The 19448-nt window shown below is 55.1% G+C and overlaps 1 protein-coding gene across 2 annotated transcripts in view; it reads left to right on the top strand.

Moving 5' to 3' along the window:
- The first annotated feature begins 642 nt into the window (after positions 1–642).
- ACSF3 (acyl-CoA synthetase family member 3) overlaps positions 643–19448 on the top strand; it is a 44491-nt gene continuing 25685 nt past the window's right edge. The window contains exons 1-6 of one of the 2 annotated variants that reach the window (XM_061387020.1): positions 643–728; positions 7151–7847; positions 8953–9108; positions 11624–11778; positions 12620–12765; positions 16696–16808. In XM_061387020.1, coding sequence (XP_061243004.1) covers positions 7179–7847; positions 8953–9108; positions 11624–11778; positions 12620–12765; positions 16696–16808 — 1239 coding nt within the window. In that variant the 5' untranslated portion in view covers positions 643–728; positions 7151–7178. Of the gene's footprint in view, positions 729–7150; positions 7848–7935; positions 8241–8952; positions 9109–11623; positions 11779–12619; positions 12766–16695; positions 16809–19448 lie in introns of those variants that run through there. The other variant, XM_061387021.1, reaches the window with a different exon arrangement.

Consider the following 19448-nt stretch of genomic DNA (forward strand, 5'->3'; position numbering starts at 1 on the left):
TATCAGGTCAAGTGGGCGGTTAGGATCGTCCCCACCCCCAGGCTCGGAAACAGCCCCGTTGTTCGCCCAAGGGCTGTGGGTCTATTGCCACTCATTCCCACCAGGAGGTTCTGCTGATTTTCTTGAATTTCTTCGGTGATTCCTCCTTTGTCTTGTCTGCGGTCCCTTCCTGAAACTATTACACTTTTCTTACTGGACCGCTCGGAGGCCCGGGGATCTTGTCATTTTTCCCCTCCATCGCAGTCGTTCTGCTGCTCCTGGGAGATTCCCAGCCTCTCTTCCCTCAGGCTCCCGTCTTCAGCCCCCCGGCGATTCACGACCCCGAGGGTGCAGCGGCCCAGCCCTGAATCGGCCCGCCCCGACCCGCGGCGCCCGGGAAGGAGGCCGGGAAGCGCGCTGGCTCTAACCGTGTGTCTGCAGCCCCACAGAGTGCGTGTTTATTGATTTGTTACTTAGGAGAAGTCTCACGTTTCGGTCAAGTGGACTTCGTGCCCAGCTCCGCCCCACAGGGACTTAGCACACCTGCGGCGCCTGATTCCCAGCCCGCTTTGAGGCCGGGAGCGGCGCCGACCCCCTGAGGGGAACGTTCGCGCCCGGAACCCTCGCCGCCGCGCCCCGTCGCACCGGGGGAATGCGCTTGGGTGCAGGACGAGCGGTGCGCGAGTACCGCGGTTCCTGTTCCGGTTTTGACCCGGCTAGGAGGAGGTGCGCGATCCCGGCCTGCGGAGGTAGAGCCCGCCCCCTCACCCCTCACCCTTCACCCCCCTCACCCCGCCCACCGCATCCCGTCCCGCCCCGCCCCCTCCCACGCAAGGGCTGCGTCACGTGGGGACCCTGCCTGGCGTTCTCGGCGCTGAGGCGACGTCCAGGCCCCTTTGGTGTGGAAGGGAGTCGAGTTCAAGTTCAGCCAGGGTTGGAGGGGAACTTGATCTGTTGTGACGGAAGTAGATCCATTTCCTTCTTCTTTGGCCGCTGGAATCCTCCTCGAAGCACCCCGCCCCACAGTCTTTTACACTAAAGAGGAGGTGGTAGTGAGGGGGACTCTGAAGGATGATTAGGAGTTTACCGAAAAGGGGAAGGATGACAACGTAGAGGTGGAAAGAGGAATCACGTGTTTGGGAAGTCTGTAGCTTTCCAGCCCGGGGAAAGGGCGATGTTTGTCTGGAGGCCTAGGCAGGGACATTTGTGGGTAGGGAGCACCGGTGCTGAGCCCAGGAGCACACAGGTCCACAGTTGGCTTCCGAGGGCCCCTGGCGGTTCTGATGTGAAACTTGACAGACCAGCAAGTCTAACGACCTTTTCTCAGCCCCTGCTGGGCCCGGGCAGCATGCAGAAGATCCACTCTTCAAGGCAGACAAATTAAACCACGGGCCAGGGGTCATAAGCTTCTTCCCTCCAGCTGGCATCTTTAAAATGGTATTTTATGTCCAAATATGGATATGAGTTTAGCATTTGTTTTCTTCCTTTTTTTTTTTTTTTTAATACAGTGTGAATGTCTGTTACTTAAAAATGTAACTTTGAAAACAGCTCCCAAACCGCAGGTGGCGTGCTGAAACAAGTGTTCCACCCCAGAGGGAGAGTGTGGTCCCCTCTCCTGCCCCACACTTCCACCCAGGCCTCAAGACAGCAGGCAGGAGGGTGGGGGGAAGGTGGTGCTGACCCATCAGGTGCCATTTTACTCATTTCGAAACCAGCCGCCTTCATTTGAATGCAAGTATCATTCTTATCGTGTAATTTTTGTCACACGGCTCCGTGGTGAGCAAGGTGCTGAACATGGCTGGTCCACTTGCCTCCCCCCTCTGTCGGTTCTCACAGGAACTGAAGGCTCAGACAGGTGAGGAAAACTCAAAAGGACCAGTGAATGTTTCAGTCTGGGTCTGTTTTGACTAAAATCTGTGCACCCGGATTAGGACATGAAAGATGTTATCATCTTCCAGGTGTCAGGCTCGTGTCCTAAGAGGGCCGTGTGCCTCAGTGCTCTGACCCAAGAACCTGATGGTCAGAGCACCAAGTGGCCTCTGCCGCATCTCTGCTGGGCTCCAGCCACCTGGCGGAATCTGAACGCAGGGTGGCCTTCCCAGGAGCAGGTGTCTGGCTCACCACAGTTCAGGTTTCCGTGCTCTTGGCTGGGATCCTTTCTTGTTGCACACCGTGACAGTGGTCTCATGATGTCGGTTGACTGAGACAGGGAAAATTCATGGCCATGTTGCACTTACTTGGTGGCAGCATCGCTCCAGTCTGTACCACAGTGGGTGAGGGCAGCCCGTAACAAAGCGCACCTGTGGTTAGGAGGCAGGGCTCTTCCTGAGGCTGCTGGTCTGTCTGGACCTGGACCTGCTCAGGACACAGTCCTCTGCCCTGACCTGATGCTTTTTGCTGCTCCCCATTACCTTGGACACGTCTGTGACCATGGACAGAAGAGCCTGGCAGGCTATAGTCCATGGGGTCGCAAGAGTCGGGCATGACTGAGCAACTAAACCACCACCATGACCTTGGAGGTTTTAGCTCTGTTGAACGACTGGAAGATGAGTGGCTTCAAGAGCACATGAAGCTGTTCTGAAGGGGTGACCCCTGTTCCCACACATTTGGCTGGAGAATAAGTTAGTGCAGCCTCTGTGGAGGCCACCTGGGCCATATTTACCCATTTGAAAGTCACTGTTGTGAGGCTCAAGGGTGAGCAGGAGGGGCCCTTCTCAGCCTCTGCTTCACAGACACCCCCGGGTGACCACAGCTAAACATCCCCCCAGCTTTCTTCCCTGCAGGCTGATGTGACAGGTTCCCTGTCTCCCCAGCTCCAGCCACCTGTCCCACTGTGCCACGGATCACCCGTCTCCACATGGAGCCAGCATACCTCGCCACCTCCCAGCCCTGGCACTGGGGTCAGGTCACTGCTGCTGGATACCACCTGGCGGTGTTCTGAGCGCCAGTGTAGCAGCCTTCCAACTGACTTGATAACTGACTTCTTTATTCTCCACATGAGACTTCCGTGAACCGCTAGCTTTAATTAAGAGAAGAAGGCCATTGTCTCATTTTTATTTGCTTCTGTCATTTTGAAAAATTGAAGAGTTAGCGACAATTACAAACACCCTGTAGATACACCATCCAGAACACATAATTTTAATATTTTCCTGTTTCTTTTCTGTATCAAAATGTTTGTGCTGGGGTTGAAATAGCTCCATTTTAAAATATAAGCATCATTTACTAAGTTTTTATTTTCTTGGGCTCCAAAATCACTGCAGATGGTGACTGCAGCCATGAAATTAAAAGATGCTTGCTCCTTGGAAGAAAAGCTATGACAAACCTAGACAGTGTATTAAAAAGCAGAAACATTACCTTGCCACCAAAGGTGTGTATAGTCAAAGCTATGGTTTTTCCAGTAGTCACGTATGAATGTGAGAGTTGGACCATAAAGAAGGCTGAGCGCTGAAGAATTGATGCTTTTGACCTGTGGCATTGGAGAAGACTCTTGAGAGTCCCTTGGACAGCAAGGAGATCCAACCAGTCCATCCTAAGGGAAATCAGTCCTGAATATTCATTGAACGGACTAATGCTGAAGCTGAAGCTCCAATACTTTGGCCACCTGATACGAAGAGCCAAAGCCCTTGATGCTGGGAAAGATTGAAGGCAGGAGGAGAAGGGGATGACAGAGGACAAGATGGTTGGATGGCATCACCGACTTGATGGACATGAGTTTGAGCAAGCTCTGGGAGATGGTGAAGGACAGAGAAGCCTGGAGTGTTGCAGTTCATAGGGTCGCAAAGAGTCAGACACGACTTGAGAGACTGAACAACAGCTAGATTTTTAAAATCTGATCACAAAAGTCATACATGCTCATTGCATAAAAACTGCAGAGAGTGGAGAAGCACAAAGAAGAAAACAAAAGCCACCTGCCACCTGGGGCTCACCTTCCCATCCCAGGGTGGGATGTCCCTCCCCTGGGCCTCACTGAGGGCTGTGTGGTCAGACTGTGGCCCAGCCCCACACACATGTGTATGCCCTGCTCCCCTCAGATCTTCCGGATCACCCAGGTCAGCCCCAGTTTTTCAGTATCAGAAATAATGCTGCAGTGAAGACCCATGGTGAACCTTGACGTACATCGCTGATTATTTCCTTAAGATGCATTTGAAAAGCAGCCGTAGGAACAGAGGGCCTGCATTTCCTATGTTCATGTTTCATCTTGAAGGGACTACTGATGTCCACTCAGATGGCTGGGCCGAGGCCCCAAGCCTCACTAGGCTGGGGTGCTGGCCAGTTAACGTGCAGTGTCTCTTGGGGCAGCTCGCAGCATGGTTTTGACCTTCCTCGCCCAAGGCCTTTCTCACCACTCATGGTGTTGCAGAGTGGTCAGGGCCTGCGGGCCAGCCGGGCCTGGGTCTGGGAGTTGCTTTTCCTGCTCCTCTGTGGCCCTGGGCAGGTGGCTTCACCTCTCTGTCTTCCTTGGAGGCACTGCTCTGACCGCCGGCTCACTGCATCCATTCCTGCCTGCCCCATGTGCAGTCAGAAGTCAGCTAGCCCTCCTGCCCTGGCCAGGGTGGGGGGGTGGGCAGGGAAAGTGGGGTTCAGCCCTGTTTTTTCCAGTTCAAGTCCTAGAACCCCAGCTTTTCGCTGGGGTGGTGCAGCCCCTGATTCCCCAGAGGGAGCAGGCAGACGGCTCGCCCCTCAGCCCCTTGTGTTAGAGGAAGGCCACTCCAGTGGTCTCGCTGGCAGCAGTGTGACACTGCCCATGATGCCCTGTGAAGCCTCGTAGGTAGATCGGTGGGAGCAGTGGCCACTCCTGGCCGTCCATCTGTCTGCTCCTCTGCACCCCAGAAAATGCTGCCACTTCAGCAGGCATCCCTGAACATTTCTCTTGCATTGTCACCAGCAAAAGTCAGGCCTCGGGCCGTAACCCAGAAACAGGCAGTTCGTTTTCTGTTTACGGTTTCCGTTTGTTTTTTTTCTCTGCCTTTAAAGCAGATAGAGAAGGATTTGCTAGAAGTGAGAAGGGGAAGCACTGAACCCCTGGTTTGCTTTTCAGTGGCTCACTTTCTCTCTGAAACTGTCACGTCCCACATGTTCATCACGTTTCTTGTTTTCTCTGGTCCAGGCGAGCTGTTTTCTTAGAACTTGTCATATTTATGGTAACAAAAATCCAGAGGTGTGAATGGCTATGAGCCCACCTCTGAACCCTGCATAGAGGGTAAGCCATAAGACACTCCGGCTTTTGGTCGCTGCCTCTGAAAGGGACGTGGGCCACGTGCCCTGGAGGGGCCATGATGGTGGAGGCCTGGAGCCTTCCGGAGCAGCTGCTGGGCCGGGCAGGCGTCTCCCCTGTTCCAGGCTTCTGCCTGCTGGGCCTGGAGGCTGGCAGACCTTGTGTCAGGAGCTCCTGCTGCGGGGAGCAGGTGGCCAGCAGGCTGCACAGGGAGGGGCTCAAGACAGGCCTTTACTGCTGGGGGCTGTATTTGTTTTGTTAGGTAATTATAGAGTGCTGTGTGTAATCTTTTTTTAAATGAAAAACAGAGGGCAAAACTGTTTGGTGTGGTATAACAAACACAACATATTCTTTTTCCCCTGGAGCAAGTTAGTGACAGAGAAAGTGAGGCTTGTCAGGAACAGGATGCCTGAATCCAGGGCAGGGAGGAGGGGGCTGGGGTGGCGGGCAAGCCACCAAGCCGTGGGTGAGGGTCCACCTGCTCATTTTAGCCTCTGACATTCAGAAGAGCCCTCTGGGGTGCCTGCGCCTGTCCTCTGTCCCTCGAGCACGGAGAGATGCTTCCCCCCACAGTGCAGCCAGGATCAGGCCATTTCCTTGTGCTCTCGTAGGCAAGGAGGATGTGGGGCCTGGCATGGTGGCTGATGGGGAACGATGGCTGGGGGTGAAAGGCTCTGGCTGGACTCTGGGCTCTGATTTAGGAGCAGGCCGACTTGGAATTTTCTCATGGGTGAGATAGGGTTACCAAAGGTTGCCCTGTTTACTGAACAAGGCAGTTGAAGATGAAAACACATCATGATATATTAAGTGTAGTATCGCTGTCAAATAACACTTGTTAAAAAACCTTTAGGAGGACTTCCTTCGTGGTCCAGTGGCTAAGACTCCACTCCCAGTGCAGGAGGCCTGGGTTCAATCCCTGATCAGGGAACTAGATCCTACATGCTGCAACTAACACCCACTGCAGCCAATTAAATAAATATTTTTAAAAATCCTTTGGGAACAACTCGGAAAGCTGGTCTACCCATCATCTCCTAGTCAGGGGCGCTGCTCTGGCCAAGAGCACTGAGGTGGAGCAGAGGTGGGCCTTGAGACAGGGCAGGCAGTGGTCTGTGGACCTCGCAGGCTGCCCTGGTGCTGGGAGGGCACCATCTTCAGTGGTACCGGGTGGCAGGCGGGTTCCTGACTGCTCCAGTTGCGGGGAGGTGTGGAGAGGGTGTGCCCTGGTCCCTGGCCACCCAGGGTGGGTGGGGTCCTAGGGCAGGGCTCAGAGTCCGGCTGGCCCTTCCCCAGGCTTCGTCCTCTCAAGCAGTCTGATGAATTCCAGGTGCGTGTGGCGGGTCACGGCCCTCCTTCTGGCTGTGCTGCTCGTTGTTTTGTCATCAGGTTGTGGGGGAGAAGGAGGGAGTTCTCTTCTAGCTTAAAGAACAGATGCACAGACTGTGAGCATGCTGCCTCTGAGGGTCTGCTCTGCTTTAGACAAGTTCCTGGGTGACCTCAGCGGGGTGAGTGTCCGGAGCAGAAGTGAGCCCTGTGTCTGTATCCGGCTCGCTGGAGCCTCCAGGCCCCTGCTGAGGGCGAGGGGGCACAGTTTGGGGGCTGGGGTGGGGGTTAAGGCACCAACCCCACACAGCTAGAAATCCAGGTAACGTCACAGTCAGCCCTCCTGTGCATCCCCAGTCTCCATGTTCATGTTGTGGAAGGACGTAAGTAGTTGAGTTCTGTTTCTCCTTGACTTACCTAGTTTAATTCATTGTTTTAGAATCTTGTGTTTTTAAAATCCTTAACATAATGAGATTAAATAAAAAGCCATTTAAGTTCCAAAGGCATGCATCGAGAGGGCGTTAGTGTTTCCTGTCTTGGGACTACCCCCGACTGGAGGTGAGGCCGCCTCTCCTGGCCACCATGGGAGTCAGGCCAGGGCAGGCTGTGACCTCAGTGCCTTCTTTTCCCGCCCAGGTACCACCAGCTGGCGTCTGCTGCCGCAATGCCATTGCCATACGTGGGGATGGCCCTCCGGCGCCTAGCCTGGGCCGTGGCTTCCTGCCGGCTGGCCCCCTGGACACGTGGAGCAAGTGGCCCCCTGCACTCGGCCCCGGCCGCACGCTCGGACTGCAGTGCCCCGGTCTTCATCCGCGCCCCAGCCTTCGGGGACAGGCTCGCCCTCATTGACCAGCACGGCCGCCACACGTATAAGGACCTCTACTTGCGCAGCCTCCGCCTATCCCGGGAGATCTGCCAGCTCCGTGCGTGTGCCGATGGGGACCTCCGGGAGGAGCGGGTCTCCCTCCTGTGCTCCAACGACGTCTCCTTTGTGGTGGCACAGTGGGCCGCGTGGATGAGCGGCGGCGTGGCCGTCCCCCTCTACAGGAAGCACCCCCGGGCCCAGCTGGAGTACTTCATCCAGGACTCGCGCAGCTCTGTGGTCCTTGCCGGCCCGGAGCACGTGGAGCTTCTAAGCCCGGTGGCCCAGAAGCTCGGAGTCCCGCTCCTGCCTCTCCCGCCCACAGTCTACCATGGGGTGGCCGAGGACCCTGAAGAGGGCCTGGTGCTGGAGCGGAACTGGAGAGACCGGGGTGCCATGATCATCTACACCAGTGGGACCACGGGGAGGCCCAAGGGCGTCCTGAGCACCCACGACAACATCAGGGCCGTGGTGAGTGACCTGGCCACCACCTTCGAGAGGGGTGAGCTGGGTCCCTGTGGTCAGTCCCTGCAACAGCCATGGCCGGACAAGTGACTTCCTGGTGGCCTTCTCTTCACAGGCCCATGACAGCTCTCATCATCACCCCCACCCTGCTGGAAGCACCCAGAAATGTAGGGCCAGGGCCGTGGGACCACCAGCCCCACTGGCCATGTAGGGGCGCTGTGCCAAGGTGCCAGGGTTATGGGCCCCCCCAGGCTCCTCCAGCACAGGATGGGCCACTGTACGTGGGGGAAGGTTTTCAAAGAAACCAGCTGCAAGTGAGTACCAGGACGGTGCCCTCAGCACCTGGAAGCGCAGCTTCTTTGGGAAGCAAGAGAGCAGGAGGTGCGTGCCACGGCTCAGGTATTACTCTGCATACTCAGTTACCATCTTTGTAAAGCTTCGCAGCTGCTTTATTCATCTGTAGTTTATACTCTTCTTGCTTCCAAAAAGTATATGCGTGTACAGCAGGAGTGGGAAACAGAAGTTCAGACCCACCAGAGGGAGGCCAGAGATCTGGCTAATTCAGTCCGTAAGTCAGCGTGAACCGAGTCGGGCTGGCTGCAGGCCAAGCGAGATTATAGACTGTCTCTGTCTCCCAGGAGAGGCCATCTCTGGGCCAGTATTTCTGGGGGGTGGCAGTCACCGTGGCACACATGAGGTGGAGCTGGGGAGAAAGAGGTGCTGGAATCAGCAGGGTCAGACTGGCAGCTGGATTGAAGCCTGGGCTTGAATCTACAAGAAGCACATGTAGATTCTCTGACCGCCTTGGGGGAGAGCTGCCCAGAGTCTGCAGAGGCCTTGAAACCCCAAATCTAAGGTCCTTTTAAACTGGCTGAAGCCCCTGACTGCATGCAGCCCTGCTCTCCAACAGAAGGGCTGGTGTCTGGACAGACAGCCCCAGGTCATTTCATTATCAGCTCCCCGGGATGCGCCAAGGGCAGGCCAGCCAGTATCCCCATCCCCCGCCCGCCCCTCCCCTCCCCCTCCCCCTCCCCCTGCCACCCTCCCCCCCTCCCCACCTTGGCTAGGGAGGCCAGCCCTCCTGCCCTGAGGCTGTGCTGTCGTCCTGCAGGTGACGGGGCTGGTCCACAAGTGGGCCTGGACAAAGGACGACGTGATCCTCCATGTCCTCCCGCTGCACCACGTCCACGGCGTGGTCAACAAGCTGCTGTGCCCACTCTGGGTAGGGGCCACCTGTGTGATGCTGCCCGAGTTCAGTGCTCAGTTGGTAAGTTGGGGATGAGCTCTCAGTGTTGCTGGCTGGGCCCCTATGGACCCGGCACCTCCTGGGGGCGCGCAGGCACCCAACGGGGAGTTTCCTGTTGTTGTTGGAGCCAGGGATCCCGAGTCAGGGCTTCAGGCAGTACAAGTTATTCTGTCAGTTCTGGAAGTCCACGTCCAGAAGGGTCTCACGGAGCTGGGGTCCAGGTGTCCCAGGCCTGATTCTGTCTAGAGGCCTCAGCAGGATGTGCTCCTGCCTCTCCCAGATGGGGAGGCACCTGCATCACTCGAGCCTCCGCTTCTGTGTCCTCGTGGCCGCCATCCCTTCTGTGGTCAGACCTCCCGCTGCCCCCCTCCCATAAGAACCATGTGGTTGCATCGGGCCCACCCAGCGTCTGGTCCCCGTGCTGTCGTCTAGCGTGTCTCGCCATCCCTTCTGCTTCTAGAGGTGTGATGCCAAACTGTCTCCCGGAGTGGCGGTAGTGTCCACGTTCTCACCAACACTGCACGAGGACTCCAGCCCCCCATTCTCACCAGCATCGTTATGTCACTGTGGTTTAAGTTTGCATTTCCCTGATGACTGAGGAGAGTGAGCATTTTCTCGTGGTCTTATTTGCATCTGTGTATCTTCTTTGGTGAGCTGTCTATTCAGATGTTTTGCCCACTTTAGTCAGGTTGTTTGACTTAAGTTTGTTTATTCTGGATGCTAGTTCCTCATCACACAGATGGTTTGCAGGTATTTTCTCCCATTTTGACTTGTCTTCTCATTTTCTTAATGACATCTTTTGAAGCACACATGCTTTTAATTTTTTTGATGAAATTCATTTTATCAGTTTTTTTCGTTTCTTAGATCATGTTTTTGCTGCCATACCTAAGAAATCTTCGCCTAACCAGAAGTCATGAAGATTTTCTCCTATGTTTTTTCCTTCAAGTTTTATGGTTTTAGCTGATACGTTTAGGTCTCTGACCCACTTTGGATTAATTCTTAGGTATGGTGAGAAATGGGTCTAGAATTCCTCTTTTTGGACGTGGATATTCAGTTGTCTCTGCACTGTTGGTTGGAAAGATTGTCCTACTGGAGTGATCTGGTGCCCCTGTCACAGATCAATTGGCCATCATCGTGGCAATTGTTTCTGGAGTCTTGTCTGCTCCAATGGTCTGTGTATCTGACCTTACACCGGCGTCACATGCTGTTGAATGTAGCGCTCTGGAGTCAGTTTGGGGGCATCCTCCACTTTCCTCCCTCCTCTTCACATTTGTTTTGACTCCTCTGAGTCCTCTACCTTTTCCTGTAAATTGTAGGGTCAGCCTGTTGATTTCTGCAAAACAGAGTGTGCTGGGGTTTGGGGAGAACTGCGGTCTTAGCAACACTGGGTCTTCCCATCCGTGGACGTGGACGCATCTCTACTGACCGAGCGCTCTGCCTCTCCTGACGCGTCATATTATGTCATCTCGGCCTACACATGGTGACACTCTTCTTTTTCCTCTTATCTCCTGTGTGTATTTCTGTTTGGATCATTTCCATTGACTTGTGCCTGACTTCTGTCTTTTCTCTGCTGTGTCTAGTCTGTTAAGTGTTTGCAGTGAATTCCTAGTTTCGCGTAATGTACTTTCCAGCTTGTAATGGTTCTCTTATATTTCTACTTCTCTGAGGAAATCCTTGATCATCCCCCAATTCGTTCATCTTCTCCAAATTTCTGAACCTAAGAATTTATACTCCTTGCCATAATTTCAACATGTGTATTCTGAGGCTCTGCTCCTGTTGACTTTTCTTTTTTTCATACAGGCTTTATAATGGGGCAGGGTTGTCTGTAAAAGAACCATACAGTTTTCTCCCTACAGAGGCACGCCTTTCCTGTGGAGTAGCTCAGGTGAGGAACTAGTTACTAGCATCTGATTAGGAACCGGGGCGGGGACTGCCTGTGGGGGAGGCTATCTGTGTGGGGTGTGCTGAACCCCTGTCCCGCCCTGACCACGTGCTGGTGCAGTGGCTCCATGGAGATGAGGGTGAGCACACGCGAGCACTTTGTCAGCGTGAGCTGAAAAACTCGAAGCCTCTCTATATTAAAATAAGAAACATCTGTTAAAGAGAGTAAAATACAAAATTGACGTGACTTCTTCGGATACAACAGCACCACTCTCTGCCCCCGTCGTGCGTGGTCTGTGCTGTGCTCCAGCCTGCATGGCCCCTTGCCCAGCTGCATCCACGCCCATCTGCATGGCTGGAAAAGTCTGAGGTGCCACCTCTCCCCTGATGGTGGATCTGAGGCCGTCCCTGAGTCAGGACCCATCCCCTCCCCCCACCATCCTCTTCCTCCTCAGACCAGACACCAGGGTCCCCTGCACAGTGACTCCACGAGGGCCAGGAGCGTCTGTCACCCTGTGAAAGTGAGACCCTCTGACACTTGAGAGAAGGGGGTCCTCTGCTGAGAGCACTATTCCTGGAACTGAAGGCCCACACACCTGTTTGTGCAGATGTGTCTTCTAGTCTTTTTGCTGTCTGCGTCCTCTTCTCTTTTTAGGTTTGGGAGAAGTTCTTAAGTTCTGAAGCTCCCCAGATTAATGTATTTATGGCAGTGCCTACCATCTACAGCAAGTTGATGGATTATTATGACAAGCATTTTACCCAGCCTCATGTCCAGGATTTTGTGCGTGCAGTTTGTGAAGAAAAAATCAGGTCAGTGAGTATAGTCCACCTTCCCATCTGGAAAGTCCCAAAGATCAGCAAATGTAACTCACTTTTAGTGAGTCAGTTCTACTAAGTTTAGGAAGCACTGTGCTCTTTGTACTTTAAAATGTGTCTCTACGTCTCTCTCAACACACCTGTATTCCCAGCACAGCTGCCTGGGTTCTGCATCCATGTGTCTGTTCTGTCTCTGGGTCCCTCTGTCCATCTATCTCTGTCTGCCCACCCATCTTCCAGTGGAGTCTGAAGGATGAGGGTGAGAATGTCCTATCTGAGCCCACATCTGCAGGCTCTCAGCAGCCCCCCAACGCCCACGCAGACACCCTTCCTAATGGACATGCTAGCTCTTTGGCCCCTTTGGTGGCGCGTTTGGTCTCCATGTACCCACGAGTCTGCAGACCATGGCAACTCTCCGTTTGTAGTTGCTCGGTTCACCTGAGAGTGCAGGTACGGAAGTGACTAGTTTGGCAGGTCTTTACAGGTCTGTGCAACAAAAGATGCACAGACATGTGCAACGAGAGCCCGAACAGCCATGAACTTCGCACCCTCTGTGCATCTGATTCCTGGTCCTTACGAGGAGCTCAGGAAGGGTTTCCTGGAGAGAGTTCCCAACTGCCCAAGATGAATATCTGATCTGGGCCTCTGCTCCCCTTTAACCGTTCTCTGCTCCTCTTCTGTAAGATGCTTGGTGGAACTGGAGCCCTCTGTGAGGGTGCCACCCTCCCACGAGGCACTGCTCTGGGGCCCCCAGGACAAGGATGGCGTGCTTGTCACTGTGCTGAAGCAGCCATGTGCTCCTGAGAGACTGAGGTGCCTGTGTTGTGCTGGGCAGGTTGATGGTCTCGGGCTCTGCTGCGCTGCCCCTGCCGGTGCTGGAGAAATGGAAGGGCATCACCGGCCACACTCTGCTGGAGAGGTACGGGATGACGGAGATTGGCATGGCCCTGTCCAACCCCCTGACCGCAGCTCGCCTGCCAGGTATGAGCAGCGCCCGCCAGCTGTGTCCTCTCTCTGCTCTGGGTCCTCGGGTGAACCAGTCTATAGGTGATGCTGCCCTGTTGGGTTAGGGGAGGCTTCCCAGGTGACCCTGGATTCCACGTGACCCGGAAGCCATGTGCTTGGTAGAGCACCTCCAGGCTGGGTGCTGCTTCCTCCAGACCAGGTCACCTGTGGCCCAGAGCCTCCCATCCAGGTGCCCTGAGCCACACAAGGGCAACGACAACAGAGGAGATGGCGGGTGTGGGGGGCAAGGGAGGAAGGGCCCCAACCTGTGCTTGGTGACCTGTGTGCCTCTGGATGGCCTGCTGCTCTGGGAGGCCTCCTGCCCTTTGGTCTTCCTGTCCCTCCTTCTCTAGGGCATTCCACACAAACAGCCTTGAGGTTTTGGATCCCTGAGAGGGAACCTGAGGGCGGAGTCCAAGGCCTGAGACGTGAGCCTGTTCTGTTCTGGGCTCTTCCAGCCCTCGTGGTCTGTCTCCTCCAGTTTTTCCAAAACACAAGAGGAGTCTCAGAAATAAATCTAAGGTGATTCTGCTCCTGTACTTCTGTCTGTCCATTCACTTGTCTTGCATGGACAGTAAAAGGCACCCTTCTTGGGGGGTGGTCTGTGAGTTCTCAGTATGCCCATCACTGTCAGGTAGACGACTCTGAGTCACCTCAAGAGCCTCCCCATTTTGTGGTCAGCACCCTGGCCAGCGAGCAGGTCCCTGGTTGCACTCCCTGTAGCTGTGCGTCTCCTGGACCGTCACACAGACTCAGCCCCTGGACCTGCCTCTGGAGTCTGTCTTCTCTCATGTGGCAGGACGAGTCTGAGACATCCTGTGCCAAGCATCATCGATGGTGTGCATGGGCTGCCTTTTGCTAACCTGTCCACCACCGATGGATACTGGATTGTGTCCAGTCTTGGACAGTTACTAGTCAGGCTGTTGTGAAGGTTTGTGTGCAGGCTGCTGTGTGAACATGTCCTTACATCTCGTGGGCAGATGCCTCAGAATGCAACTGCTAGGTGACGAGGTGGGTGTGAACTGTGCACAGAACAGTCCCGAAGCAGAGCTGATCTTACCCCCAACAGATGAGGACCCTGAAGCTTGAGCAGGTGTTCATGCTCTGTTGCCACCAAAGACAGACAGGTCTGGGGTAGGGGGCCAAGAGGTGGGCAGGGAATCTCCTGGTCAAGACCAAGAGCAAGCTCAGGGTGGGAGCTGGGACCAGGGCCAGGACAGGATTCAGCAGCACAGGGCCACCTGGGGGTCTGCGGGAAGGTGTGGAACATGCTTGGGGTGGAGGCAGAGGCCGGGGACGGAGGGACCTGCGCCAGCGCCCTCCTAGGGTGAGGCCCCAGGGGTGACCTGGACACGCACTGACAGGAGGCTGCCAGCACTTACTGGGCCCGGCCGAAGAGGCACCCCAGGACCCAGTGCAGTGCGGCTTCCCACCCCAGAAACCAGGAGGGGCCATAAGACAAAGTCACCCGGACACAGCTGACACCCATTCTAAAGGGTAGCGGAAGGACGGAGTGACCCTGACCACAGCCAGCATACTCCTTGGTGGACACGAAAAGTCCATGCAGTGTGAGAGGGGCTACATCACAAGTCAAAGAGAGGGGCTATGCCTCCATGTTGTGGGAGGGGCCATGTCCCCGCTCTGTGAGAGGGGTGGTCACACCGTGTGGGAGGGCTTACGCCTCATGCTGTGGGCGGGGCTGTGTCATGCAGTGCTGGAGAGGTCACATTCCGTGCTGTGGGAGGGGCCGCATCCAAACAGTGTGGGAGGAGTCATGTCCCATAGTATGAGAGGGGCTGCTTTACGCCCTGTGGGCGGGCCCACGTCCGTGCAGCGTGGAAGGGCTTTGTCACGCAGTGTGGGAGGCTTTGTCACACAGTATTGAAGGGGCTGCGTCACACACTGTGGGCAGGCCGGTCATGTTCACGGCATGTGGGAGGGGCTACGTCAACATCGTGTGGGACAGGTTTCTTTCTGGGCTGACAGAAAGTTCTGGAACTAGATGGAGGTGCTGCTTGCACAAAGTTGTGAATGTGCTAAATGCCACTGAGTTCTATGCCTTATACTAAATAACTGCATCATATATAGATTTTGCTTCCGTTTTAAAAACCTTTGGGAGCAAAAGAGGAGGAGGCCCCTAGAACCTTAAAAGACAGGCTGAAATGAACAAGACATCACCATCTAGCAAACTGAGACCTGGTCACAGACTCTCCCAAGAGTGTGGATCCCAGAATACTGGGCAGCTCATGGAATTTGCCAACTGGGTTTCCTGGGGGTTTTTCAGTTCAGTTCAATCGCTCAATTGTGTCCGACTATTTGCGACCCCATGGACTGCAGCACACCAGGCCTCCCTGTCTATCACCAACTCCTGGAGTCCACCCAAACCCATGTCTGTTGAGTCAGTGGTGCCATCCAACCATCTCATCCTCTATCGTCCCCTTCTCCTCCCGCCTTCAGTCTTTCCCAGGATCAGGGTCTTTTCAAATGAGTCAGCTCTTAGCATCAGTTAGCCAAAGTATTGGAGTTTCAGCTTCAACATCAGTCCTTCCAATGAACACCCAGGACTGATCTCCTTTAGGATGGACTGGTTGGAGCTCCTTGCAGTCCAAGGGACTCTCAAGAGTCTTCTCCAAAACCACAGTTCAAAAGCATCAATTCTTCGGCCCTCAGCTTTCTTTATAGTCCAACTCTCACATCCATACATGACCACTGGAAAAACCATAGCCTTGACTAGACGGACCTTTGTTGACAAAGTAATGTCTCTGCTTTTCAATATGCTGTCTAGGTTGGACAGCATAACTTTCCTTCCTAACTTTCCTTCCAAGGAGTAAGCATCTTTTAATTTCATGACTGCAGTCACCATCTGCAGTGATTTTGGAGCCCAGAAAAATAAAGTCTGACACTGTTTCCACTGTTTCCCCATCTATTTGCCATGAAGTGGGTTTTTATCCTGTGACAAATATTAAAATAAAGGGCCTGAAACCTTGAAGTGAAGGCTCAGACACCAGGCCTCTGGCCCTAGAGGCTCTATCCCGCCTTAGCTGTTCATTACAGTGTCATCACGGCCACCACCTGCCCTCACTTTTGCAGGTTCAAAAGTTGATTGTAACTATGTGGAGGGATGCCCTGAGCAAACTACAGGCATCTAATAAGTGAGCCAGGATGCTAGCTGCATCACCCCTGCTGTGAGGATGCCCACTGCCCTGCCCCGCACCCGTTCCTCTCTTGCCCCTTCACCAGACAAATTACAGTCACCTAGGCTCTGACTCGGAGAAGGCAATGGCACCCCACTCCAGTACTCTTGCCTGGAAAATCCCATGGACAGAGGAGCCTGGTGGGCTGCAGTCCATGGGGTCGCTAAGAGTCAGACATGACTGAGTGACTTCACTTTCACTTTTCACTTTTATGCATTGGAGAGGGAAATGGCAACCCACTCCAGTGTTCTTGCCTGGAGAATCCCAGGGATGGGGTAGCCTGGTGGGCTGCGGTCTATGGGGTTGCACAGAGTCGGACACCACTGAAGCGACTTAGCAGCAGCAGCAGCAGCAGCAGCAGGCCCTGACTACCCAGACAGGTGCTCCAGTGAAGCAGACGTGCCCTGCATCCAGCTCTGGGTGCTGGGCGACCACCAAGGTGACCTAAAGACCTGGGGCATTTGGGGCCCCAGCTGCTGCTCTGTGGTCCCACCTAAGGCTCTGCTCTTGGCTGCTGGTGCTTTGCCCCTCGGTGTGCACCTGACCCTAGGTGGGATCCCCCTGTCTGTGCACGAGGCGGTCCGCGGGTCTCCCCCCACCCCACCCTGGTGTGCCCACATGACGTCAGGCAGCTCCCAGCACCTCCACGTGCAGGCACTCTCCAGAATCCTACTGACCGCCTCTGTTCCTCGTGCCTCCCCACCCTTTGCAGGCTCTGTGGGGACCCCGCTGCCCGGCGTTGAGGTGCGCATTGTGTCGGAAAACCCACAGAAGGACAGCTCCCCCTACCTTATCCACGCAGAGGGAAGTGAGGAGAATACCAAGGTGAGTCTGTTCGCACTGGTGGCACGTGAGCATTGCACGGCCATTACCACCCAGCAGGCCGGTGGCAGAGGTGAAGTCCCCACCACACGGGGCAGCCCCCAGACCACAGCAGTGCTAGTGGGCCTTGACTCCGGGCACTGCTGGTGTTTAGGGCACCGCCCACCATGCAGACAGTGCAGAGCAGGGTGAGGCCAGGCTTCTCCCCAGCTCCTTCCTCTGAGCCGTGTTGAGGGGGGTCAGGAGGGCCTCAGCTAGAACAGCCCGAGCTGACAGTGAGACCGGCCCCCCAGCCTAACAGTCACACTTTTGAACAAATTCACTGGAAATGGAGATTCCTGCTTGGGAAGCCACTGTCTATTGTCTGTTTTTCTAAGATCCGGAGGTGAAGGGAAGCAAGGACTGTGGTCTCATTTCAGTGAGGACTGTCACAGCCACAGGCCTGCTGGTCACAAGTGATCAGGGTCACAGAAGAGGTCGGGATTGGTGGGAAGTGGAATTTTTAAGAGATGGTTTTATCTACAGCAGCTCTTTATACTGTGGACTTCTGTTAAAGCTGAAAGTAGCAGTGTTTCCTCATTTCAGCGTTTTTTTCCTTCCTGCCCGTACTCTAGCATCACCCACCACGCCCCCCACCCCACCCCTCACCTGTGCCTGGAGGGGTCCTGGCATCCCTGCCCTTGTGGACCTCGATCTCATCATGGGAGATGGCAGCATCCAGGAGATGGTTGTTGAATGTCTGAGATCGAGCCCGTGGGGGGAACTTGGGTCGTTTTTACTGTAACTTTATGAAAAATGACATCAATGCTGTGGTCTGGGCATGGGTTGGAAAAGAATTTTCAGACAAAAGGCAGAATGAGAGGAGAATGGAGTTTATTAAGATGGGAGACAGTGAGCTGACACCTTTCATAGGCTAGTAGCCCGTTTTTACAGCCTCAAGACAAAGCTCCTGCTGGAAGAGTGGCATTAGGTGATTGGTTAGGGTGCTATAAGGTGGGTATTTTTAGCTAATGTGAGGTCAGGGAGCTGCTGGTTTAGATCCTGGGGGCTCACGGCAATGGTTGCTATGGGACTCGGTTGTTCTGGAGATGACCTTGGTATAGGGCTCCACAGTCAAGAAGTATGTGTTCCTTTAACTCAAGAACCTCTCACCTGGGTTGCTTTTGCTGGGCATGTGCCCTCTTGGCCTCTCCTCCCAGGCATAATGGGCCTCTAGACCAGCCTTGCTCATGTCCACAGTGTGTGGGCAGATTTCAGGGTGGCCTAGAGGTCCCCAGCCCTGGTCATCACTCCCTGACCAAACTCTGCCTGGGCTCTAGCGTCAGCCCAGCTGCAGGGCCACACTCACATCCACAGGATCCTTTTTTGGCTCTTGGCCTGTTCCCTGAGGTCCCCTCTGCCTCCTCATGGACTCCTGCCCACACCCGAGTCACCTGCCCCAGCGTCCAGCCCTCCCTGCAGTATCGGGGCAGCTTCCCCCCACACCCTTCTCCCCGCACCACCCCTCCAGACGCTCAGCCCGCCCCCATTTTTGGTGTTTTTCCAGGGACCCCGCACTGGAGGAGGTCTCCCCAGCAGAGGAACAGTGTGGATAGCTGGGCCCATAGGCATCAGCAGCACAGACAGCATGGGGGCCCTTGCACCACCCTCCTCCGGGTGCCTGAGCACCTTTCTGCGAGATGTCTCGGGACCTGCTGGAGAGAACACGGGGTGGGGAGCAGGTCCCTTCTCAGTCACAGCCAAGCCTAATGACTTCGTGCCTGTGGGGCGAGCAGCCTGCCCCCTCCGCCAGCTCCTGCTCCAGCCTGTAGGGCCTTCCTCACTGAAACATGCTCAGAATAGGAGGCTCTGAAGTGGCAGCCCGGGCCCTGAGCATCTTGACAGTCAGAGAAGGAAATGAGTGGTCCACAGGGGTGGGGCTCCAGGGCCCTGGGGACAGTAAGGGTGAGGAAGCTTGGGACTTGGAGCTCTAGGCGGCGTGCTCTGGAGCATTTCCAGTTCAGTCGAAGGGCCCGTGGGAATGGAGCTGTCTGGATGGCTCACCAACAGGTCTTTTGCCCCCTCTGCCACGCGCCGCCCCCCCCCCATGCTTGTGCTCACGAGAGGGGTGGCAGTGCCCCCACTCCAAGGCTGAGCTGGTCTCTGGATACTTCTCACCGCCCTGCCCCTGTAGGGACCCTGTAGAGAGAATAAAGCGAGTCTCCACACGGGGGCAAAACCTGCATGGAGCCTCCGCGCAGCTCCCCGCGCTTAGTGGGACAAAGTGGCAGGGTGAGGCCCAGAGGCAGGGCACCTGGGCTCAGGCCTTGCTGGGGGGAGCTGGACGCAGGTACTGTGCACTGCTGGCGGCGGTAGAGGAGGACGCGGGCTCCCAGGTACACGCCTGGTCTGAACACGTTGCTGAAAAGTACTGGTTATGTCCCTGACCTGGGACTCGCAGCAAAACCCTCCAGCTCTCATCTGATGGATGCCCACACTCCACACAGTCCAGACAGGAGGGACTGTAATGTTCAGAAGTCAGGGGGCCTACTGGTGATGTGGTTCAGGGGTTTTGTTAACATCTAATTGGAAATCACTTCAAACTTAACGGAAATTTGCAAAAATACCTGAGTCAGGAAAGCCCGCTGGCCTGTGCCCAGTGCA

The sequence above is a fragment of the Bos javanicus genome, chromosome 18, assembly GCF_032452875.1.
Source record: "Bos javanicus breed banteng chromosome 18, ARS-OSU_banteng_1.0, whole genome shotgun sequence".
In the NCBI taxonomy this organism is placed as follows: Eukaryota; Metazoa; Chordata; class Mammalia; order Artiodactyla; family Bovidae; genus Bos; species Bos javanicus.